Raw genomic sequence first — 26,623 nt, 5'->3', positions numbered from 1 at the left:
ATATGAGATGGAAAACAGTGTGTGGATGCTTTAAAAAAACCGTTGACTGCATGAAGCTGATCCTCTGGTGTGAAAACAACCCTCTCTCATCACAGAGATGAGAGAACACCCTGTGGCCGGCGGCAGGTTGAAACCACCCGTTATTAGCTTCAAGTGATTCATGAAGATAGCAGGCGTTACAGATTCACATACATATTTACAAGTACATTAAACTACAGGATTATATAATACAGTTTAAAATAAATAAAGTGCATTACATTTATATCCAAAATACTATACTTTTATCTTTACTTTATCCGCACCAGAGGTGGGAAGAAGTGGAGTACAAATACTTTGTTACTGTACTTAAGTACATGTTTCTGGTATCAGTACTTTACTCCACTACTTATTTTTCTGATTACTTTTTACTTTGACTTCTTACATTTTGAACACAAATACCTGTACTTTCTACTTCTTACATGTTGAACCCAAATACCTGTACTTTCTACTTCTTACATGTTGAACACAAATACCTGTACTTTCTACTTCTTACATGTTGAACACAAATACCTGTACTTTCTACTTCTTACATGTTGAACACAAATACCTGTACTTTCTACTTCTTACATGTTGAACCCAAATACCTGTACTTTCTACTTCTTACATGTTGAACACAAATACCTGTACTTTCTACTTCTTACATGTTGAACCCAAATACCTGTACTTTCTACTTCTTACATGTTGAACTCAAATACCTGTACTTTCTACTTCTTACATGTTGAACCCAAATACCTGTACTTTCTACTTCTTACATGTTGAACACAAATACCTGTACTTTCTACTTCTTACATGTTGAACCCAAATACCTGTACTTTCTACTTCTTACATGTTGAACCCAAATACCTGTACTTTCTACTTCTTACATGTTGAACACAAATACCTGTACTTTCTACTTCTTACATGTTGAACCCAAATACCTGTACTTTCTACTTCTTACATGTTGAACACAAATACCTGTACTTTCTACTTCTCACATTTTGAACCCAAATACCTGTACTTTCTACTTCTTACATGTTGAACCCAAATACCTGTACTTTCTACTTCTCACATGTTGAACTCAAATACCTGTACTTTCTACTTCTTACATGTTGAACCCAAATACCTGTACTTTCTACTTCTCACATGTTGAACACAAATACCTGTACTTTCTACTTCTCACATGTTGAACTCAAATACCTGTACTTTCTACTTCTTACATGTTGAACCCAAATACCTGTACTTTCTACTTCTCACATGTTGAACACAAATACCTGTACTTTCTACTTCTCACATTTCCCAAACAGGCTGGTTCCTTTAGTTTGAATGTGTGTTTGGTGGCGTGATCATTATTATTTAGAGTCATTGCGTGCCTATTGATTTGAACACGATCCGTGTATCCATCATTTCCTGGTCTTCTCTAAAGAAGAGGGACCAATGAAAACGTTGTCATGTTGCCGTTGTTCAGCATGGAAACATTCATTAGCTAACAATGACATTATTGTTCTATTAATATAAAGGGAGGTCAGGTACTCTTTAAAACAGCTGCTAGCTATGGGTACTTTTTACTGAAGTACATTTCAAAGCCTCTTTACTTTGACTTGAGTAAAGAAGTTTAGTCAGTACTTCTACTTTCACCAGAGTATTTTAAACACTAGTATCTGTACTTCTACTTGAGTAAAGGATGTGTGTACTTCTCCATCTCTGATCTGCACTAAACTGCTGCTGTTGTAATTATGTGGGACAGGTAAAGGTACTCTGAGTCTGACTGACTCTACCATCAAACTTCATGATTAAGAGCTCCAAAGGGAAGATAGGAGCTGAACCAACAACAAAGAAACAAAAGAAATAAGAAATATCTGTGCTTTTTCTCTTTTGTTGCCCTCCTCCGGGCATCATCCGAGCGTCAGAGAGGGGCGGGGCCTGTTTACCGTAAATTATCTCGAGAAGGTAGCGAAAGCGTGACGTCACAGCGCGTCTCTGATTGGCGGAGAGTCGGGGGGTAGAGTTCGCTTCTCCCAAATATATAAGCGCGAGCACACCGTGGAGGCTCAGAGAGAAACACCGCGTGAAGAAGGAGATAAAAGAGCTTCCGTTGGACTATACTGAGAAACCCGAGGAAACACCGCTGCTTTTTAATATCACTTTTACAACGTTAAAGCTACCTAAACTCACGAGAGCCATGCTGACCCTCGGCCTCGTGCTGCTTTTATCCGCATCCGTCTTCTCAGAGTCGGTAAGTTGTTTTACTGAAAACATTTCTGACAAAGTTTGAAAAAGTTCCAACGGTTACCAAAGACGTTACTACCGTGTTGAGGATTAACGTGCAGGGTGTGAAGTACTTTTACTCAAGTACTGTACTAGTACACGTCTGATGTACTTGAGTATTTCAATGTTTTGCTACTGTGTACTTCTCCTCCTCTACAGTTCAGAGGTAAATGGTGTACTTTTCCTCCACTACCTGTATTTAATACCTTTAGTTACTTCACAGATGTGGATGAATGATGTGAAATATAACCAAGTGTTAAATCAGACTTTAGTTCCACCTGGAGTAAATCCACAAGCTACCCTGCAGTATACAAAGTCATTCAAACTAGCTGCTCCTTTACCAGCTTTGAGAACACTTTACTCAAGTACAAGATCTGAGTACTTCTACTCTTACTCAAGTACAAGATCTGTGTACTGTAGTAAGTATTGTGTGTCAACATCTGAATTTATAAAGTAAATAAGACTGCAAAAATAAATGCAGTGGAGTAAAAAATACTAAATTGGCTTTCAAAATGTAGGAGAGTAGAAGTATAAGGTAGTATGATTGATATACTGAAGAAAAGTAGGCCTACAAGTACCTCAGATGTGTACTTAACTAGAGTACTTGAGTTAATGTACTTGGTTTCTTTCCATCACTGTATATTTGGTTTTTATATTTTTGAACGTTTAAACTTGTTTTCAGAGTGAGATGGTTTGTTGGATTATCTTCAATGTTGTTAGCCAGTTAGCTTCACTGCCTGAGTGAGGTTAGAGTCCAGTGTGTTGGTTGGGACACACACGCACACGCACACGCACACGCACGCACACACACACACACACACACACACAGCTATTATCCAGCATGGGGCCCAGGTGGGGGGTAGCTGGAGTCACTTTTCCTGCCTCTGATGGCCAATCACTGCGACGTTATCTTAACATGAATGACTCTTTGATTAATTAGTAAAAGAAAGATTGCCCACCTCTGATTTAAATCCTCTTATTATTTACAACGGAGGTGCAAACTAGACTGTCGAGCTCAGTTTGTTGTGTGTGTCTGTGTGTGTGTGTGTGTGTTTGTCATGGCGTTGTTGTGGCTGGATAAGAAGGAAAGATGTTTCCTTCTTATCATGTTTTTCTTATTTCAGATATTTTCTCAGCAAAAAAGTAATGAGTAAAGAACAGAAAAAATGACATTTAAAAGTATAACAAACTATAAAATATATATGTAAGCAATGTCCAAAAAATACTACAAGAAGTTGGGAAAATACTTGAATGTGTAGGATTAAAAAAAATTCAAGAATATTTAAAAATACTATAACATTTGTGCAAAAGAACTGTGAAAGAAACACTTATACAAAACATGGGAAAATTCTTAAAAATTGTAAAACTGACGGACGTAAATATAAAATACTATGAAACTATGTAAGACACAATACTGAGCATGTACACAAAATACTGTAAATAGATCAGCTTTTCATTGGATATTTCATATGAAATGTGACACATTTTCCAATATGAAGCCTAAAGAATGTGTGAAAACTCATACACCAACATGTTTTTTAACATGATGTCGCTATGACGTGTTTTCTGTGGAGGTCCCAGTCGAAATGACCCCTCCTCAGATTCAGCAGATAAGGTAAACAGTGTCTTGCTGTGTTGTGGAAAGCTAAAGGCTGACTTAATCCTGGAGGAATGCGAGTGGAGGAGCGTCACTGAGCTGGAGGTGGCTAACTTTACACACATGTTATTTCCCAGGGACGTATTTTAAAGAGTCCCGTCCTGTAATTACTGCTCGGTAATTCCCCTTTTTCTGATTTGTTTGCATGGGCTGTTTAATACAACGTCACGTCTGTTTTCCCTTTGTTGTCCTGTATATTCTTGACACGTTTACTTTACCGTCACCCAGTTTGATCATAATATGCGGTGATGGTGGTGTGTTTAGAGTAACGTGTGGAGGATGGGATGAGATGGTTATTAAATGGATTAGTCGGATGTATCTGGCCTAATGCATGCAATCACGTGACAGTGTTTGGATGATGGTTGTATTCGGTTAGCTTTCATGCAGTGTAGATGGAAACAGGAAGTGGTCATATAGGGCTGTGCAATTAAATCGTATTTTAATCTCGATTACGATTTTGTCTTGCAACGATTACGAAAACAATGTAATCGAAATAAAACGATTATTATTTTAATTTAAAAAAAAAAAGAAAATGTTTTTTTTTTTTTTTTTTTTTTTTTCTGTTGAATTATACTTAAAGTTCAGGGTAATCAACTGTTAAAAACATACTGTTTAAATTTATTTTTTCAATATATGGATGTTTTCAAAGTAAATGGATAATCGTTTTTAATAATCGTGATATCAATTATTGACCAAAATAATCGTGATTATGATTTTTGCCATAATCGCACAGCCCTATATATTAAGCAGAAACCTGGGATCATGTCATATTTAGGCCTGAATTAAAGTCGATTAATTCAGTGATTTGTTATGAATTAAAATAATTGTCCCTTGGAGATTATTTAGCTTTTCTTGATTTGTTTTGAGCATAGTTGGAAAACGTGAGAATATATCTGATAATGGTGTTTGCAGAAAAGTAAAGAACACAGTATGACTTTGGTCTTATTTTGGGAATTTAGCATCTCTTTCTGTATTTACTCTAAAACAGTAGATTCTTGGACGTTTGGATACTTGTGATTTAGTTTGTGTGTACTGGAGTGCTAACTGATGCAGGCTCTCTGGATGCCACCCACCCACCCACACAGACCCACCCTGCCCCCCCTATGTCGGCCCAGTTGGTCAGTACAAATGGTGTTAAAGGGCAACAAAACACTGGCTTTACCAGACCTTCCCGACTGGAGTGCATGCCTGAAATAGAGGGCTGCAGGAATGTGTCATAAAGCCTGGAAATGTATTATCATTTAGCCCTTCCAGTTTTCAGAAACAACATGTTTTTGGTTGTTATCCTGAAATGAAGTCTGTGGTTAACACAAGCTGAATAGATTTTTATTCTACGACATAAAATACGTCAGTAAATGCCCCACTGGTGGATTTAAAAACAGTTAAATTGCTAACAAGTGTCTAAATGAGACGACTAAACGTCATCAGGCTCAACATCAGCCGCCTTTAGCTTAGCGGTGGTGACGTGAAGTCATGTGACCGTGCTGTAGTTCCTTTATAGTCGTAATCAGCAGCGAACCGCTTCAACACGTGTATTTCGGTGTATTCACGGCATTCATTTTGTTATTCTACAGTATTGTTGTTTTATAGTTATTTGTTAATGTAACCCAATTTGTGTTTGGAATTGAAAAGGATATCTCATTGTGTTTGTTACTTTCGTTGCAGTTGTATATGTCTTAAGTGTAATTTGGCTTGGCTTCCTATTTATGGACATGCTTTTATTTTGAAGGAGAGTTAGCGCTGTTGACAGGAAGTTGTTGTTGCTATGGAAACAACGTGACGGAGATTAACGGAGAAAAGTAATATCTACATATAAAGACGGAGAAAGTAAACAATAACGTTTATGGTTAAGTGTTAGCACCCCCCGAAGAGGCACAAGCTCTTACGTTGATATTGGAGATTTCAATAAATTCAATTTGAGAAAAAAAAAAATGAAAATCCAAATGACGAAATTGAAAACCCGAATAGTACTCCAACGAACGGATATTCGGGTACAGCCCTAGAAACGTCCAACATGTTAAACCACTAACTCTTGGGACAATAATCCCGGATTGAGGAGCGTCAGGCACTTCCCAACGAATCGCTCACAGTTGGTCGGATCCTCCTCGGCTTTAACAAGCTGCCACATTCCTCAGAGCCTTGTAGCTTCTGCTGCCTCATCTCGTCCCCCCCACTTCTTCTTCTTCTTCTTTTTTGATTTCCTCTCTGGAATGTGACCTTTGGTGACCTTGACCGGCCCTCTTGGGGATTTTGCACACTTGGAGGGTTCTCAATAGGGCCCTGGGGCCTTTTCATCAGGGACACTCTAGTGCGGAGACACCTACAGCTTTCCCACCAAGATGTGTTTCTATTACGGCTTTTTTTACTTTCTAGATTTCGCCTTTTTTTTAGTCTTCCCGTCTGTTCCCAGTTTCTGCTTCTCTGATCTATTGTCATTCCTGCTTCGGCAGCTTTCCTTTGATGGATACTTAGCCTCTGAGCTATGACAATCCTTCCCTCCCTCCTCCCAGCCCTTTCTTCTTCTCTTCCCACTGAGGTCATTATTGGTATGTGGGCTTGGCGTTCCCAGCTAATCGATAACAATGTTCTGCTACCTGACAAAAGAACATGCTCTGAATGCAAGTTTGTCTAAGAGCCACAGGCATGATTGGAATTTTTCATACCAATGGAGTTAGATCAAGTGGATGCCAAGAGGAGACTTGTCTAATCCTGGGAAGTTATTGCTTCATTTAGCAAAGCCTTGTGCAGCCCGAGGTAGAACAAATCTTTGAGGTCCACCATTCTGATTTCTGTTAGTTCTGTGTAGCTGTGGTCGTGCTGAGGCCTTATCAGTTTGTCCGAGATGACACACGAATCCTGTTCTTCTTGCTTTTCTTTTTTTCCAATAGCCTCAGCATTTTCTGCCCATGTACGGGAGCACATAACTCCTTCATAAGCAAGTTTTAGGTGAAGGTTAAAGATAAGAAGGTACAGTAACTGTTTTTGTCTCAAATAAAGGAGGCAGTTTGTCAAGATTACTCTCATACTTTGACTCACATTTCCAGGGTCAAATTCCCTTTTTAAAAGTGGACCTATCATGCTATATAATAATAATATAGTGTAGGTCCATACCTATATAAGGCATATTTATACTTTTTTCTTTTTCAAAATACCAAACAGATCATGCATTTTAGCCATGCCTCATTTTGCTCAATTTGACATTTTCTAGCTCTGTTTTAGCAAGGGCTGATTCAGTGAGAACAGCACCACCTACAGGCCTGGCATATGTACTACAGCGTCTCCAGCGCTTTCGAACAGCAATGGCCGTGGCTGTCTCCTCCTGATTGGTGGAGTTGGCCCAATAGCCGTAGCGCCACTGTCCTGACGTCAGGACAGTGTTCAAATCTGGATCAGTTTTGATCAGATCCGTTGCAGCCCCTTTTTTAGAGATTTGGGTATGGAGGAAAATAGAGAGGGTTGTGTTTTCTGACACTTGGTGAGTTCCCTGGAACACCGGGGACACATATTCATGTAGAAAAGACGTACAAAAGTGCATTTTGCATGATAGGTCCCCTTTAAGTTGCCAAATGTGCTTGTACTGGCAACTTTGCTTGTTAATCAGGGTTAAAAAAAAATCCTCTTTGCCCCCGAGTTAATCCACGTTTCTCCTCCAAACCTCAGCTTGTTGCCTTTGGAGCCGTGGGGCAGAGTCCATTTGTTATATCTTGTTGGAATGCCACTGGTTTTGCATTTAGGCCACGAATCATTTGCACGATAATGAGCCATGGTTTTTTTTTTTTTGTCTCTTTTGCATGATGGGCTGCTCTGAAAGCCTGTGTGGTGAAAAGAGTGCAGGGAAGGAGGGAGCATGATAAATAGTATCGTTAGGATGTAATAATGGTTCCTGCATTGCTGTCCGCTGGTCTATAAAATCCCTTTGGGTGGAGGAATGTTGGCCCGGAGAGGGGAGGGGTTCTTTCCTCACTGCCTTCGATGGAGCGCTGTGGAGAACCTGATTCCCCCTCCATTTCAACCACTACATATTCTGGCACTTGTAATGTGAACTATATGAATACATTAAGGGCAGAAGTCGACCATAAACCCCCCCCTCCTATTCTGGTTATATAACTTTCATCCAACTCTTTGTGTGCTGGATCCACTTTTTTAGTTTTAAAATGAATAGCCTATAAGTGATGGCAACTAACTCATATTTTCTATTAATCTTATCAAGATGAGAATATGTGGATTGAAGTTAATGGTTCTCTGAATGTGTGTTTGCTTGTTAGCCTGAAATGATGTCTGTGGTTAACACAAGGTGAAGAGATTTTAACATGTTGTGCCACGACATAAAATACATCAGTAAATAATACCCCACTGGTGGATTTAAAAACTGAGGTTGCTAACACGTGTCTAAATGAGACGACTGTATTTCCTTTATAGCCCGACATTAGCTGCCTTTAGCGCTGGTGACGTGAAGTCATGTGACCCTGCTGTAGTTCTTGAATCACTTCAAGTTGCTTGCAAATATATCACGTCAAGAAATCCTGTCATTTTGAGAAGCAGGAACAATAGAAAAATAACGAACAATCAATGAGTTTCCAATTATATCGAGTTATCGAACGTGGTCAGATTTGTATTCGCTTCAAGGTTAAATAGCAACTAAACTCTCCTTTACACACTCAACACTTTCTGGGAAACCAGTGTTTCTGTGTTGAGTACAACCCAACATTTGCCAATTAAGAACATCTTCATCACTACAACATATTTTCAGTCCAATCTATTGACCAGCTGTTTCAGGTCTACAGGTGAACACCACCACCACCTTCTGATCTACACCGACAGCCTGGGAAACATGCCTCTTAAGGCGGCAGTTCTTCTCCGGCGCCACCTCCCCCATTCTTGAAAAGAAAAGCCTTTGTGGTTTGGTGGTGGAGTAGTACAAATATATAGAGGCCACGGCAGAACATGCAATATGAGCCTGGCTGTGTTTCCTCTGGGAGATGTAGCGCCTGCAGGGAGGCTGTTTGATGTCCCATGATACCCCGTCATACTCTGACAGATGGTTGTTCCAGGCCTGAAGCAGGACGCTCCAACTCTCAGCGCTCATGCACTTAGCGGTTTATTCCCCCCCAAGCACAGCAGATGTATCTGACTTTGGAGGGAGGGGTGCATCAAATATAATAATACAAAATTGCTCCACCCTAGGGCTGGGAAACAAAATCAGAACTTCCAATAATGTTGACTTCATATCTCCGACTGTAGTGTGACTAGTTTACGGCTGGTTTCAAACACTTTCAGAACATGTGGACTGAAGGAAACGGTTGAAGTGTTGTGGACCTGAAGGCTGACTTCCCCCACCCTATGGCTTGCTTTTAGTTTCACGTTATTTGATTAGGCAAACTATAGTTAGCATTTTTTTCCAAGTATTTTCTGGCTTCAACTCCTTGAATGCTTGGATTCGTGTTTGACCGTGAAGTAGGGCTGTGCGATTATGGCAAAAATCATAATCACAATTATTTTGGTCAATAATTGATATCACGATTATTAAAAACAATTATCCATTTACTTTGAAAATGTGAACAGTATGTTTTTAACAGTTGATTACCCTGAACTTTAAGTATAATTCAACTGAAAAACCAATAAAAAAAAATACATTCCTTTTTTTTTTTTTATTAAAATAATAATCGTTTTATTTCGATTACATTGTTTTCGTAATCGTTGCAAGCCAAAATCGTAATCGAGATTAAAATACGATTAATTGAACAGCCCTACCGTGAAGTAAAAAATCTGACGTTTTTGTACAGTCGCATGGAAACGAAAGGCAAATCAGAGACGTGCGCATTAGTCGATGATCAAAATAATCATTAATCGCAGCCCAATGTGGACTTTTAAACCATCAAATTAAAGATTGCTTGTTTTTCATAAGTTTATGAATGTGGCATGGCAGTGGCCCTTCTAGAAGCATACGGGTTTTACTGGAAATGGAGCATTTATTCTCAAGATGTTTATTGTGGGGATTTTTGTAGCTCTTCTATGGTAAACACTTATTGTGAACAATTGTTTCTGTTCTCAGGGAATTTGTCTCACCGCAACACACACACACACACACACACACACACACACACACACACACACACACACACACACACACACACACACACACACACCACAGATCACACAGGCCCTTTTTGTTGGTGTGAGGGCTTCCCCTTATTCACACATCCTTCCTGACGAATGCGTCTCATTTCTGCAGTGTCTCTTTGATATGGTGTGTACTGGCAAAATGGTTTCTGTGTGTGTGTGTGTGTTCTACCTCTCTACATTGGACCTCCAGTTGCTCAAACAGCCGGTCTAAACGGGAACCAAAACCTATCATGCAGAGTTTTTGTGTATTGGATAATTAAGCTGCCATTACTGTAGTATTTACCTATAGGTGTTTGAGCAGAGCCATGTTGTAAATTGGACAAAATGCCTACTTGGTAAGATAAAAAAAACATGAGAAATTGGCAATCAGTTTTTCATATGCCTAAAATAGGGCTTCTCAAACACATTTGGGTGGAAGTAATGAACACAAGATGCCAGTTTCATTGCCTCAGGTTTAGTTGTGCACTTTTTAATGATACAGCACCATGCCATTATTTTTAATTAAACGCTCACTATTTAGCATACCCCTGGCAGAGTGCCACAGCCCCCCCCCCCCCCCCCCCCCCCACAGAACCACAGGAATAAACACTTTTAACAACGAGATGGAGAAAGTTGCTGATGTGTGGATTTACCAAAATGAAGCACTGTTTAAAATATCAGCAGTATAGGACCTGGAAGGAGCCACATGTGATGTACTCGTATTGTACTCCTCTGGTACTTGAGTAAAAGTAGAAGTACTCAGATCTTGTACTTGAGTAAAAGTAGAAGTACTCGGATCTTGTACTTGAGTAAAAGTAGAAGTACTCGGATCTTGTACTTGAGTAAAAGTAGAAGTACTCAGATCTTGTACTTGAGTAAAAGTAGAAGTACTCGGATCTTGTTCTTGAGTAAAAGTAGAAGTACCAGAGTGTAGGAATACTCTGTTACAGTAAAAGTCCTGCATTCAAAATGTTACTCAAGTGAAAGTAAAGGACATGTTGGACATTAGAGTTATGAGTATATCGTATGTGGTTAGCCTAACTAGCCTTGCTCTGTTCAAAACTAAAACGCATGGCATAAAACCAGCCATGTGCGAGGTAAACAAATAACATTTAAAGTGTTTTTAGTGCACTTTTAGAGGTTTCAGCAGATGCATTGTTTAAAGTCAAAGTACCCGACGACTGCCTCAACAGGTTAATCGCTACCAGAAAAAACCCATTTAGTCTGTGATTCATAATGTGATGTGTTGTTGAGCTCATGCATCAATATTTGCTGAAGGAAGCTGAAGATTAACCACCGACATGAGAAAGAAATCTCTTCGTCATCCGTTAGTCAATGTCTGGAGAACATTTCATTTGTCTTGAGCAGTTGTGTGAAATAACTACGACTTGGTCACGTTTCATCCAGCCCTTTTTCTCAATTTGGGAAGTACAAAAGCCCTTTTTTATGATCTAAATGAAGCCAAATGTTAAGGTTAAGGTAACATTACGAACCAGAAATTAGACTAATCCAGAATTACAACGGAGAAAGAGTCAAGTTGATCATCTCCACTTTAAGATGAATCAGAGTCTTTGTGACTGATACCCAGTATGAATGAATAGACATCCTCATGTGTCCAAAAAAACTCAAAATGATAAATATCTGGCATGACTTGCATCCGTTCTTCCTTGCAGACTTTTATTAAACACTGAGTTGATTTGTCTCAGAGGGATATTTCCTGTTTCCCTGCCTTTCTCTTATTACATCCTGCAGCCTCCAGCCGATCTCCCGGCTGATAATAACTCCTCAGTAGCTTACATTTAGTCTATTGGGCTGTAACGTCTTTTGATGTGAGGCAGCGATATGCCCGCCTGAGGGACTGACATCAAACACGAGAAAATGGGAAGACATTTAGAGAGGCATCTGTAAGAGTTCGACTCACTCCGGGCTTTCGGATTATTTGTCCATCGGTCTTGGATGGCGGGGAATCGTCCGAGACTCATCGGTGGGAGGAAGTGACCAATAAAGGGTGTTACGATAAGACTGGGAACGTTCCCCCAGGAGGAGCTCATCAAAATGTAATTAGGCTTATCATTGTGGACTGAATCGACGGTGTGTGTTCTGCTCGGCCTTATCTCCAACAGACGGAAAGAAAACCAAATGCAAAGCAGGTCATAGTCAGGGCTGAATGCAACCGAATGACTCGCTGTCCAGAGTCATATTTGTCCTGCTGATGACGATCGACCGGCCCTGATTGACTCAACAAGTTCATCACGTAGTAGTTGTGTACTTATTATGTAGAGTAATTTGAATAAATATATGCTGGAATGTGACTAACATTTACTGCACCAAAGTAACATTTGAGGTACTTGTACTTCAATGGATTATGCCACTTCATACTTTTACCCCACCACTTGATGTACTCTTTACTCCACTACATGTATTTTACACCATTTGTTACTAGCTATATTGCAAATATACCTCAACCTAGGGCTGTGCAATTAATCGTATTTTAATCTCGATTACGATTTTGGCTTGCAACGATTACGAAAACAATGTAATCGAAATAAAACGATTATTTTTATTTAAAAAAAAAAAAAAAAAAAATGTAATCACTTTTTTTTTTTTTGGGGGGTTTTCTGTTGAATTAAACTTAAAGTTCAGGGTAATCAACTGTTAAAAACATACTGTTCACATTTTTTTTTTTCAATAAATGGATGTTTTCAAAGTAAATGGATAATCGTTTTTTAATAATCGTGATTTCAATTATTGACCAAAATAATCGTGATTATAATTTTTGCCATAATCGCACAGCGCTACCTCAAGCTATACATTATGATATAGGTTTAGCTAGCAAAGGTTATAAGGTCAATCAAATGTAGTAATGGTAGGAAATGGAAGATACTACGTCAGTTAGTACTTTTACTTTCGGTGTATTAGTATTGATGCTTTAAAGTACTTTTTATACAACAAAAAAGGAAATGATTCTTATGGAAAGCAATCTCCAGATGTATTGATAATGAAAATAAATGTTTGCCTGAATTAAAACTATACATCCTACGGCCTCCATCTGTACGTTGTGAAGATAACGGCGTGTATCATCGGCGTAGAGTCTCACACGGTGTTGGTAGGTGGAGATGCTGCTATAGATAGACCGGGCGTAGGTAGAAGGAATCTAGAGCTGGACTGTCGGAGCAAGAGAGAGTGTGTGTTTGAGTTCCTGTAAAAACCAGCATGCAACATGTCGTAGGTGTTCATCAGCGGACAAATGAGGCCTCCAATGGAAAAAGTAAACGGGTCGTTTTCAGACGAAACCCTTTATGATGTTCACAAAGTAATGAGCCCATAATGGATCGCTCCCTTATTACGAGGCCCTTTGGATCGTATAAAAGTCAAGAGGGAGGGTGTGAAGGTCCAAATGATATATACAGTATAAAGTGTGTGTGTTCAAGGGGTCAGAAGTTTATCTAAAAAGTAAAAAATGGTGCAAATCCTGCTGGTTAAAGTATCCGGACGCCACAAAGAATAAGGAAGCACATTCCTGCGAGCTGGTGTTTCTTCTCTGTACCTCCTCCTCCTCCTCCTCCTCCTCCTCCTCCTCCTCTCCACCGTGTGAATGGAGCAGATGCCTCTCAGTGTGCCGGCAGATGGAGGGATTGTTTCCCCGGTTTAATGAAGGGGAGGCTGCTGGAGGCTTACCCCCGGTTACCCTCGGTCATTGATATGCTCTTGAGGAGTCCAGAGGCATTGTTTGGTGTCAATGCGAGGGACGGAGGCCGAAGGCTGGGTGGCGGCTGTCTTGACGGACTTTCTTTTCAGGGAATAGGGGGGGGGGACTGGAGAGTTTGGGACCTCCAGGGTGGATAAACAAGCCCAGGACGGGACAAGAGGCTAGACTCGGGGGTTAAGTGTGCCGCAAGACGGGGAAACAACACCAGGGATACACCATTCATTTACATTTCATTGAAAATCGCAGGATCCACAATATTTGTTAAACCCTAATGGACTTTCTCCCCTAAACAATGGTTAGCAGAGATGCTAATCATGAGCTTTTAGGATATCCACATTCTTGGAAATCTAAAGTATGCATCTTGGGGATTTTTCTGTACCGTGATCGGATTGGTTTAACAATTCGTAAGACTTCATATCGGAGCTGATTTCCATGTTGATTTGGTGGCACGACCCGGTTTTCTTCACCAGTGTGAGCCTTTTTAGTCGTACATATTTGTTATTAAGATAAGATGCACTGGCGGCTGTCTTGACGTACTTTCTTTCAGGGAATGGGGGGGGGGAGGAGTTTGGGACCTCCAGGGTAGACATTTCATTGTAAATTGCAGGATGCACAATATGTGTTAAAGGCTAGATTTGGACATCTTCAAGTCGATACTAAAAACTCACCTGTTCACCATGGCCTTTGACCCCTAACCCATCACAGTCCCCCTGCTATTTATTTAATTTGTACTTTATTATTTGCCCTACTTGATTGTTTGTTCACAGCCTTGGGTCCCTTGAAAGGCGCTATATAAATGTAATCTATTATTTTTATTATTATGTGTATAAATACAATTTTGATTGAATTATTATGAAGCTGCCGAGATAGACCTGTAATCATTTACAACATAATATCTGGTTGGTGCAGATCAATGAAAATGATAATATTGGTAATCATATCACAATATCAGTCAAACAAATTGCATTTTTTGTAATTGTTTTCCAAATGGTGCTGCCCTAAACAATGCTCTTTGTAATTTAAGAGTTTTAATGAACTATAGAAGGCTTTCATTCATCCGACGAGAGCTTTCACCGTTATTTAAACTGTTGAATACGGCTCGTTTGTGTCGTCAGACTGCAGTCCTGTGAGTGTTTCTGTAATTAAGAGGCTTTCCTTTTTAAAACAAAGGGAAAGGAGTTTTGATGAAATGCCAAAGCTTGTACTGACTGGGTCCTTCATGCTTTAGTGACAGAGGGTGAAGTCCATTGTTGCCGCGGTTCAATACTCGATTGAAACGCTCAACATGGCGTGCGTCACGACCACAAACAGAAATATTAATTCCCAATGCTCTCCATTAAATCCATTTGGTTTGGCTGTAACCCACATCCGGCTGCTTATCAGCTGTTTCACATTAGCAGAGTATATGATTGGGGAGGACAACATGTTGATTTTTGAATATGTCCGACAAATAATGCGGTCGAGCCAGATATTTCCCTCGTGAATAACATGCTTTATTTCAGACCCTAAAGGACTTTCTCCCCTAAACAATGGTTAGCAGAGATGCTAATCGTGAGCTTTTAGGATATCCACATTCTTGATAATCTAAAGAATGCATTTTAGGGATCTGTGCCGTAATCAGATTGGTTTGATAATTCGTAAAACCTCATATTGGAGTGGATTTCCATGTTGACTTGGTGGCACGACCCGGTTTTCTTCACCAGTGTGAAAAGTTTTACTTAAAGGTCCCCTATCATCCTCTTCTTCATCAATATATCACAGGTCTCAGATATATACAGAACCTGTCTCTGATTGGCTGAAATGCCAAACAGATCATTGCAGCATTACCCATAATCCCCTCTGTTTCAGCCCTGTTTCCAAAGTGCTGATTCTCTGTCTGTTACTTTAGATGAAAATAAGGAGCCCCTCCCCACACCCCTCTGAGAGACATTTGGTTAAAAAGAACTCAATGGTGCTCTAGGAGAAGATTCAGGTGATAAGGGGGGGGGGGTTACCTTGGTTGCTGATTGGCTAATGGTTACACAAGACAAAACATCGTTATGACATCATCAAGTGGCCAAAATCTGATCAGCTCATTTTCAGACAGGTTTTTATAGAAATGGATCAAAAAGAGAGAGAATCTTTGTTCCTGAAACTTTCAGAGTCTCTTTCCACAGAGGGGACACATGTTGATGAAGAAGAGACATGAAGAAGAGGGGACACATGTTGATGAAGAAGAGACATGAAGAAGAGGGGACACATGTTGATGAAGAAGAGACATGAAGAAGAGGGGACACATGTTGATGAAGAAGAGACATGAAGAAGAGGGGACACATGATGATGAAGAAGAGACATGAAGAAGAGGGGACACATGTTGATGTAGAAGAGACATGAAGAAGAGGGGGACACATGTTGATGAAGAAGAGACATGAAGAAGAGGGGACACATGTTGATGAAGAAGAGACATGAAGAAGAGGGGACACATGTTGATGTAGAAGAGACATGAAGAAGAGGGGACACATGTTGATGAAGAAGAGACATGAGGAAGAGGGGACACATGTTGATGAAGAAGAGACATGAAGAAGAGGGGACACATGTTGATGAAGAAGAGACATGAAGAAGAGGGGACACATGTTGATGTAGAAGAGACATGAAGAAGAGGGGACACATGTTGATGAAGAAGAGACATGAAGAAGAGGGGACACATGTTGATGTAGAAGAGACATGAAGAAGAGGGGACACATGTTGATGAAGAAGAGACATGAGGAAGAGGGGACACGTGTTGATGAAGAAGAGACATGAAGAAGAGGGGACACATGTTGATGTAGAAGAGACATGAAGAAGAGGGGACACATGTTGATGAAGAAGAGGGGACACATGTTGATGTAGAAGAGACATGAGGAAGAGGGGACACATGTTGATGAAGAAGAGACATGAAGAAGAGGGGACACATGTTGATGTGGAAGAGACATGAAGAAGAGGGGACACATGTTGATGAAGAAGAGACATGAAGAAGAGGGGACACATGCTGATGTAGAAGAGACATGAAGAAGAGGGGACACATGTTGATGAAGAAGAGACATGAAGAAGAGGGGACACATGTTGATGAAGACGAGACGTGAAGAAGAGGGGACACATGTTGATGAAGAAGAGGGGACACATGTTGATGTAGAAGAGACATGAGGAAGAGGGGACACATGTTGATGAAGAAGAGACATGAAGAAGAGGGGACACATGTTGATGAAGAAGAGACATGAGGAAGAGGGGACACATGTTGATGAAGAAGAGACATGAAGAAGAGGGGACACATGTTGATGTAGAAGAGACGTGAAGAAGAGGGGACACATGTTGATGAAGACGAGACGTGAAGAAGAGGGGACACATGTTGATGAAGAAGAGGGGACACATGTTGATGTAGAAGAGACATGAGGAAGAGGGGACACATGTTGATGAAGAAGAGACATGAAGAAGAGGGGACACATGTTGATGAAGAAGAGACATGAAGAAGAGGGGACACATGTTGATGTAGAAGAGACGTGAAGAAGAGGGGACACATGTTGATGAAGACGAGACGTGAAGAAGAGGATTTTGCATAATAGGTGACCTTTTTAAGAAGTAATGGAGACCCTCCATCTTTTGTTCGTCTTCTCCGTTCTGGCTCCCAGGTCTGGTGACGCAGATACTTCCTGTTTCTGTTGTTCCTGAACACATTCCTGGATTTGGGAACACAGAGCTTGGTTTTTTTCCGTGCAGACGGAGAATTGGCCTGAATCCCGTCCTGGCTCTGCTTCCTGGGAAAACGTCGTAAAGACAGAATCTCCCCCGAAATGGGAGAGTAAATCATACGAGAAACGCTTCATCTTTTGATCCGTTTCTTCCGGCGCTGCCTCGATGAATGGACCTGTTGGGACAGGTCCCGCTCGCCCTGTTGTTCCAGAAACACAAACGCTGGAGTTTAGTTGGATTTTCTTTTTTCTGGGGCATGAATGAATGTCCACACTTTACCGTAGGTGGCTTTAAAGGTTGAGGACAGACGGTAGGGAGGGTTTATTGACCCTGAAGGACACTGACGAGCACGGACATATTGGCTTTTCTTGGTATTAGACCTGTTGTTCGCTTATCAGTCAAACCCTGGCTGGAAGTCAAAAGCACAAATAGTTATTCTGTTTTCACAAGTCTTTGGCTGAACAGGAAATAACAGGAAATATTTTGGCAGTGAAATGAAGTCTATTTTCAGACAAGGAAACAATTTGACATGGAGAATTGAGAATAAACCTTTCAACAATATCAAAATAAGAACATTTTCTTTAACTGAAAACCTGATTTGCCTTTAATTAAAAATTACAATGTTCTTCAAATGAGAAACGAATAACTAACTACAGACGTGTGAAACGAAGTGTAATGAAACAATCAAAGTTGATGATTTTTTATTTATTTGGGTTTAATATGTGGAGTGAAACACTTGTTTGGTTGCATACACTTTAAAGAAAATGTCATTTTGTTAAACCATAAAGTAATACTTGGAGTAAAACCTTTCTCAGTTAAACATTATTGTGTTGACTGGATGTGGCTCACGCTGGCAGACATGATTAAATCAGCCCGACTCGATCCATATTATCACCTGAATGAGTGACTCAGCAGGCAGCGAGGAAATGAAGAGCCACTGGTCACCATTTTAAGGCTTAGGATTACACACACACACACACACACACACACACACTCACACACACACACACACACACACACACACACACACACACACACACACACACACACACACACACACACACACACACACACACACACACACAAGGCACACACACACACTCACACAAAGGCACACACACACTCACACAAAGGCACACACACACACACACACACACACACACACACACACACACACACACACACACACACACAGTCCATGTATGGGGTTTAAATGAGGACATAATGGAGCAGTGATCAGTAACCGTGCAGTCCTGAACAGCAGGGGGTAACTCCTAAAGTCGCCGGGGAAACATGGAAACATTCTGAAAAAAGGTCAACTAATTAAAAAAAGTTAGTTATAATTAGTTTAAAAAAGACTCTGTGTGAACTTAGTAGATATGGAAATCTTGGCTATAATGAACAACAACAATGGTTAGTTTAAACTAAACGATAGAAATGGCTAACTACAAGTAAACATTATAAACAGTTAGCTTTAAAATAAACATGTAACAAACCTTATAAATAGCGAGGTTGCAGTCGTGGTAAAGGACCGAGTTAAGTGATTTAATAAATGAAGCCTTTCCAAACTAAACATTCCCCGTTTAATTGAACAAAACTATGTCCGCTTTTTATATAAATAACTTCAATTCAAAAGATCGGCTCCTCTGGGCTGTGAGTAGACGATGTTAAACTCTAGATGTGTCTGTGTTTGAGTCACGCTCAGGGCTGCACAGAACCGATAATGAAGCAGAGGGAGAGAGGGAATCAAAGGAGACGTCGTCACCTTGTTGCTCGGAGGGATCACAGGAAAATGGCCGCCCTTGTTTGAAGCCTTTTTGCAGTCACAATGGTGCCCAACCCCCCCTCCTTCTTCTTCCCCTCAAACAGGCCACTTTTTAAAAAGGATTACCTTCAAACACACACCGTTACTATGCCAAGTATTTGAGAACACACACACACACACACACACACTGAACCACAAGCTAACACTTACAATGAAGCCGCACTCAGATGGAAGTAATTATGAGAACTCATGACGTCAACTAAAGTGTGTGTGTGTGTGTGTGTGTGTGCGAGTAAATGGGATGTTGTGGGATGGCACTGATGGTTTCCAGTGTAATTTGTGGTCTGCTTTTGTTCTCAGCAAGTGGGTTGCCTAGAAAAAACCACCCATCTCTCTCTCGTATCACAACAACGTGAAAACATGTCGTCCTCATTGTGCGAGGCCTTTATTCGTAGAGCAACCCTAATGTCGTCTATAGTTCAATTAATTGTAATGAAAAGAGACGAAATATTTAAATAGTTGTATACATTCTCTCGAGAACATGACGCCCGTATACAAGATGTCTCCTGGCGTAAACGACAGTCTGTCTCTGCCGTCCGACGCTCTGTTCGTTTAAAAACGGTGTAATTACTCCAGAAATATGAGTATCGAACAGAAATATTGTTTTCTGGCATCACTTTAACATTTTACGGGGTGCTCCTGTTGCAGAGAGACCCCTGGATAATAATTATTTTGGTCACTAAGCCGTCTGTTTTTATAAGCTTATATCTTTAAATGTCTTTTGTCAGTTGAAAACCCAAAGATATTCACTTTAAATTATATAAACCGGAGACAAGCTTGATATTTTAAAGACATTTTCACATTAAATAATTACTTAACATCAATGGATGAGCCTATAAAAGTAGTTTTCAGATTAATTTAGCTGTAGATCGACTAATCGTCTAACTAACTTGTAAAAAACTGATGCCAATAATGTTCTTTAGGTGATCAATTAATTAATCTACCACTGGTTTTAGCTCTGGTTTGATTTCATTCCTGCCTGATGGGATTACAATGCTCTCAAGACCATCAAGGGCTTCAGAAACCAGGATACATTCACCGTATTTACACACGTTTTACCATTTCTGTGTCAGTTTGGTCCCTTTTTTCTGGTGTTTTCTAATTGTTGAAAGCATGGAGTACTTAGAAAACACCAGAAGCCGATTGGTTGAAATCCTGTTTGTCATGTGACGTTACTTTTTAGGGTGGGAGGAAAAACTTGAAAGACCTGAAAACTGGATTTTCTCGCCTAGTTTTTCCTCCACACATCTCTTCAGAGAAGCCTTTACGGCCCGTCCACACAGCGAAGCTCGACCAACAACCAATCACATGAATCTCCCGCCCCTGACACACAAGCAGCGGTTTGATTGGCTAGAGCTTGTACTGGCATATGATTTGATTGGCTGACGCTTCCACCGAAAGCTTCAGAAGTAGAGATGTCCCGATCCGATCAAGTGATCGGGGATCGGAGCCGATCACGTGATTTTCAAAAGATCGGAATCGGGAGAAAAAAATCGGGGATCGGGATTTTTTTTTTTTTTTTATAATTTTTAATTTTTTTTATTTAATGTTACAAAACAAAAATGAAAAGGCCAAAAAAATAACAGGCAAGATAGCTGAATTCATCGCGTTGGATGACCAGCCGTTATCTGTTACCTTTTTTTTCTCTTAATGCATTACATAAAGATCGGATCGGGAAAAATCGGTATCGGCAGATTGTCAAAATCAAATGATCGGAATCGGATCGGGAGCAAAAAAAGGTGATCGGGACATCCCTGATCAGAAGCTTCAAAAGTTGAACATTGCTCAACTTTTGCAGCCTGAAACGCCAGGAAAGCGCCGCTCTGCTTCCCACAATGCAGTTCGGCGAAAAGTGACGTCACCCCGTTCTCTGTGTGTGTGTGTGTGTGTGTGTGTGTGTGTGTGTGTGTGTGTGTGTGTGTGGTGTGGTGTGTGTGTGTGCGTGTGTGTGTGTGTTGTGTGTGTGTGTGGGTGTGATGTGTGTGTGTGTGTGTGTGTGTGTGTGTGTGTGTGTGTTGTGTGTGATGTGTGTGGTGTGTGTGTGTTGTGTGTGGTGTGGTGCTGTGTGTGTGTGTGTGTTGTGTGTGCTGTGTGGTGTGTGTGTGTGTGTGTGTGTCCTGTGTGTGTCCTGTGGTGTGGTGTGTGTGTGGGTGGGTGTGTGTGTGGTGTGTGTGTGTGTGTGTGTGTGTGTGTGGTGTGTGTGTGTGTGTGTGTGGGTGTGGGTGTGTGTGTGTGTGTGTGTGTGTGTGTGTGGTGGTGTGTGTGTGTGTGTGTGGTGTGTTGTGTGTGTGTGTGTGTGTGTGTGTGTGTGTGTGTGTGTGTGTGTGTAGCAATGTGATTAGAGGAGGTGGTCTTCATTATGTTAATCTTCACAGTGATTAGAGCAGGGGAAATCCCTTTATTCGTGTAATGCTGCAAATAACAGCTTTACAACTAAATGTCTGTCCGTGTGGTGGATTAAGTTAAACATATGTAAGAATCACTGTTTTTGAAGTCATTTTTAGGGCTGTGATCAGAATCAGGTTTATTACCAGGTTGGTTCACACGTACGAGGAATTTGACTTGATGTCGTGGTGCACGGATAGAGAACTATTTTATTAAAATTAAAGAATATAGTAGAATATAGCAGTATTTACATTGAAATAGAATGGTGTAATAATTAGCATTTTCAATTATTCTGCATCGTTTTTCCCCATCTTTCACTTGATCATTGAGTTTAAAGAACAGTTTGGAGACGCTGGTTATGAGTGTCACCATTAAACTATATATTCAGAGATGGCAAAAGTACACACATCCTGTACTCAAGTAGAAGTACAGATACTAGTGTTTAAAATACTCTGGTGAAAGTAGAAGTACTGACTAAACTTCTTTACTCAAGTCAAAGTAAAGAGGGCTTTGAAATGTACTTCAGTAAAAAGTACCCATAACTAGCAGCTGTTTTAAAGAGTACCTGACCTCCCTTTATATTAATAGAACAATAATGTCATTGTTAGCTAATGAATGTTTCCATGCTGAACAACGGCAACATGACAACGTTTCCATTGGTCCCTCTTCTTTAGAGAAGACCAGGAAATGATGGATACACGGATCGTGTTCAAATCAATAGGCACGCAATGACTCTAAATAATAATGATCACGCCACCAAACACACATTCAAACTAAAGGAACCAGCCTGTTTGGGAAATGAGAGAAGTAGAAAGTACAGGTATTTGGGTTCAACATGTAAGAAGTAGAAAGTACAGGTATTTGTGTTCAACATGTAAGAAGTAGAAAGTACAGGTATTTGTGTTCAACATGTGAGAAGTAGAAAGTACAGGTATTTGTGTTCAACATGTAAGAAGTAGAAAGTACAGGTATTTGTGTTCAACATGTAAGAAGTAGAAAGTACAGGTATTTGTGTTCAACATGTAAGAAGTAGAAAGTACAGGTATTTGTGTTCAACATGTAAGAAGTAGAAAGTACAGGTATTTGTGTTCAACATGTGAGAAGTAGAAAGTACAGGTATTTGTGTTCAACATGTAAGAAGTAGAAAGTACAGGTATTTGGGTTCAACATGTAAGAAGTAGAAAGTACAGGTATTTGTGTTCAACATGTAAGAAGTAGAAAGTAAAGAGTCATCAGAAAAATAAGTAGTGGAGTAAAGTACTGATACCAGAAAAATGTACTTTAACGAAGTATTTGTACTCTACTACTTCCCACCACCTGTATATATGATATGATGGGATGGTGTCTGTGTATATGTGATATTATGGGATGGTGTCTGTGTATATGTGATATTATGGGATGGTGTAGTGACGGTGCTCTGCCAGCAGGTGAGGGAGACGGAGACCTGGATGCCCATGAAGACGACGCAGACAGCGGCCATGTCGACGCACATCGAGTCTTCGGGAGATTCGCCCAACGGATCAGACTTCGGATTCACGGACAACGAAGACGACGATGATGATGAAGGCGATCAGGAATATGACGTCAACGATGGCGAAGGAGATGATGATTATGAGGATGATTATTACGATGATGAAGACGAGTTCTCCGGGTCTGGTGACGGAGGTGAGTCCCTTCAAATACTTTTACTATCCATTTAAACTAAAGTACGATTTTTTTTTTTAATTGTCTTTATGAGCCTTTCTTCTTCTTTATATCAATCAAACTTTGTGAATCTTTAGCTTGTGAAAATGTTTCTATAAACAAAGTGCTTCAATATAAAATAAGAACTAAAGTATATTATAATCAAAATGAAAACGGTGGGTCTTTTAGTTAGCCGTTTAACAAGTAATATTAATAAAATGATCTGCTTTCTCTCCACAGCAACAACAGCCACACCTGGAAGAGAGTCCAAGCCGTCAGTTCAGGTGAGACATTTCAATATTCTGCTATTTATTTAGGCTAATAATGTAAAATACTGGATTGAATTCCATTTGATATGGATTATTCCATATACTTGTAATTCTGCCTTTTGTTATGATATTTTCCAGCACTTTTCCTTGTTTTATTGTTTTGTTTCTTTCCGTTATCTGTCAAGTGGGAAAAGTCAACATTTTGAATAAAAATTCAGAAAAGTCAAAATTTTAAGTAAAATATTTTTATGAAAAGAGATAGTCAAAATTGTGACACGTTTTGTTAACAATTATCATACATTAATATTTGCATACTATAGATGAGAGTAACACATGCGTCACTTCCGGGTGAAAATCCCGGCCCCGCCCACTTTTGGGGGAAACCAACGCTGTCATTTGAATGGCGGTCAAGCCTGAAGCCACTTTTACTGTCTTTTTTTCTTAGAGGAAGTTCAGAAATACGTCTGGATTTGTTTTAAAGGTAGGGTAGGGAAGTTTGAGAAACCAGCTCGAGTGCGCTAGAATTTGAAAATACACAACCGGAGAAAATCTGCCACTTCCTCACAGAGCCCCTCCTCCAACACACACGAACGCGCACATGACCAATGAGGGCACGAGATAAGTTTGTGCACAGATGGAAGGCTGACAGGCAGGTAGGCCATCCAGTTACTTTAGCCGGGCCGGCTCAGATGATTGGTCGTGCTTTTTACAGTACTACGGCTTCCACAGATATTTTGTATGGATTTTTTGTCAAAGCACTTCAGATATTCATTGCTATCTGGATGTTAAGAGCATTACATGGAATATAAAAAGTGTATCTCGAGCCGGTTTCTCAAACTTACCTACCCCACCTTTAATGTTTGAGGTGCCATAAACGACACGGCAGCTTGTTGGCATGATAAAACAATTATTTTCCGCCTCGCTCAGGAGAGTAACAGCTGGCGAAATTGCGGCCTCGCCTACTGATTTTAATTTAACCATATATCGAGCCCGATCGTCAATTTCAAATGATTGAATGTAATGGTCTGTCTGGCCATCATGGTCGGGCTCTTTGAAGATCCAAAAATCCACGGTGTTCTTACATGTCTGATCGGATTGGCAAAAACGTCAGAATTTGTATTGACCGCCATTCAAATGACTGCGTTGTTTTCCCCCAAAAGTGGGCGGGGCCATCATTTTCGCCCGGAAGTGACGTAGGTGTTGGTCTCATCCTATGAACGGAACAAATAAAAATGAAATGAAAATATTACGGACGATTTTAAAAGCCGTGTGTTGCTCCTGGAGCAATCCTTTAATGCTTTCTCTGCGTCTTTCAGCCCGATGTGAACGACAACAAGATCCCCGAGGTGGAGCGGCCGACGGTCAACGAGTTGGAAATCGTGCAGGACACTAACGAGATCCCGCTGCTGGAAAACAAGGCCGAGACCGAAGAGGAGTTACCGTCCAACGTCCTGATGGCCCACGCCAGCGAGGACAGCATCTTCAACAAGACCGAGGTCCTCGCAGGTCAGTACTCTCTCAGGAACATACTCTCTCAGGAACATACTCTCTCAGGAACATACTCTCTCAGGAACATACTCTCTCAGGAACACACTCTCTCAGGAAAATACTCTCTCAGGAACATACTCTCTCAGGAACATACTCTCTCAGGAACATACTCTCTCAGGAACACACTCTCTCAGGAACATACTCTCTCGGGAACATACTCTCTCAGGAACATACTCTCTCAGGAACATACTCTCTCAGGAACATACTCTCTCAGGAACACACTCTCTCAGGAACATACTCTCTCAGGAACATACTCTCTCAGGAACATACTCTCTCAGGAACACACTCTCTCAGGAACATACTCTCTCGGGAACATACTCACAGAAAGATAGGTATCATGGAGGTGGGGGTTTGTCGTGGAAGTATTTTGTGTTTTTGACGACGTCTCAAAACCAAACAGGCTGTTGTTGAGGCTAAAAAAATAACCTTGAGAAATGTGTTCTATATTTACATTCATGATTTAAAAACAACCGTATCAAGAACAGAGGAATTCTTCAAGAAAACAAACCGATCATTTCCTCGGCTTGTAGGATTCCCGATCGTGTCTAAATGTTGATTTCAGTGAGGAAAAGAGCAGTGGGAATGGTAACAAAAAGATATATTGCATAGAAACGGTCACACTATCAGGACAGGTGGAAGTTTGTAGTGAAAGTATTTTGTGTTTTTGACGAGGTCTCAAACCAAACAGGTTGTTGAGGCTAAAAAAATCATAAATCTTCAACAGCCTTTCTCAAAAGACCTTGAAAATGTGTTTGTTTGCCAACGATATCCTGTTCTATATTTACATCCATGATTAAAAACTACCGTATCAAGAAGAGAAGAATTCTTCCAGAAAACAAACCATGATATCATTTCCTCAGCTTGTAGGATTTAGGTAGGATTCGCTAATGCACTTAACTTAATATTTGGAGTCCAATCTGCACTAAATGAAGGGTAAAGTTGGATCAAATCAAATGAAAGACGTAGCAGGGATGCAATGATTGGTATTCTCTGTCTGTAACGATGTACCCGAAACAATTCAGCCGATTCTTTACCTATATTCAATAATATTAATATTTAACGGTTGCCTTGCTCAAAAATCTATTTCAAATGAAATCGTATCAGAATTGCAAAATCAGTCATTATATATTTTACCCAAATCGTTCTTAAGATTTTGACATAAAATAACTAAGATGGTTGCATTCTTCTCCGTCCTCTAACGTCTTTCTTCTTCTTCTCTTGCAGCTTTGATTGCGGGCGGTGCCGTTGGTCTGATGTTCGCCGTCCTCCTCATCCTCCTCCTCATCTATCGCATGAAGAAGAAGGACGAGGGCAGCTACGAACTGGGGAAGAAACCCATCTACAAGAAAGCCCCGACCACAGAGATCTACGCATAAACCCTGACCTCCACACACACACACACACACTTACAGACACACACTTGCAGACACACACACACACACACACACACTTACAGA

At 40.4% G+C, this 26,623-nt stretch overlaps 1 protein-coding gene across 2 annotated transcripts; it reads left to right on the top strand.

The window, feature by feature from the left end:
* The first annotated feature begins 2,040 nt into the window (after positions 1–2,040).
* sdc4 (syndecan 4) lies at positions 2,041–26,623 on the top strand. Of its 2 annotated transcripts, none has more exons than XM_034135823.1 (5): positions 2,041–2,251; positions 23,094–23,331; positions 23,590–23,633; positions 24,935–25,124; positions 26,391–26,623. In XM_034135823.1, the coding sequence occupies exons 1-5, from the start codon at positions 2,198–2,200 to the stop codon at positions 26,540–26,542; spliced, it is 678 nt and encodes a 225-aa protein (XP_033991714.1). In that variant the 5' UTR covers positions 2,041–2,197; the 3' UTR covers positions 26,543–26,623. The 2 variants fall into 2 exon arrangements, with proteins under 2 accessions (XP_033991714.1, XP_033991713.1); XM_034135822.1 differs by having other exon boundaries at positions 2,051–2,251; positions 23,091–23,331.

This window comes from Trematomus bernacchii, unplaced genomic scaffold, assembly GCF_902827165.1.
Source record: "Trematomus bernacchii unplaced genomic scaffold, fTreBer1.1, whole genome shotgun sequence".
NCBI classification, from domain to species: Eukaryota; Metazoa; Chordata; class Actinopteri; order Perciformes; family Nototheniidae; genus Trematomus; species Trematomus bernacchii.
Note: the sequence above shows the minus strand (reverse complement) of the source record. Positions and strands in the feature narration are given on the sequence as shown.

Excerpts from the sequence above, each read along its gene's own strand:
- sdc4 (XM_034135822.1), top strand. The coding sequence starts at position 2,198 with ATGCTGACCCTCGGCCTCGTGCTGCTTTTATCCGCATCCGTCTTCTCA. Across the intron at positions 23,634-24,934 it reads AGTCCAAGCCGTCAGTTCAG|CCCGATGTGAACGACAACAA; the intron begins GTGAGACATTTC and ends TGCGTCTTTCAG. Across the intron at positions 25,125-26,390 it reads CAAGACCGAGGTCCTCGCAG|CTTTGATTGCGGGCGGTGCC; the intron begins GTCAGTACTCTC and ends CTTCTCTTGCAG.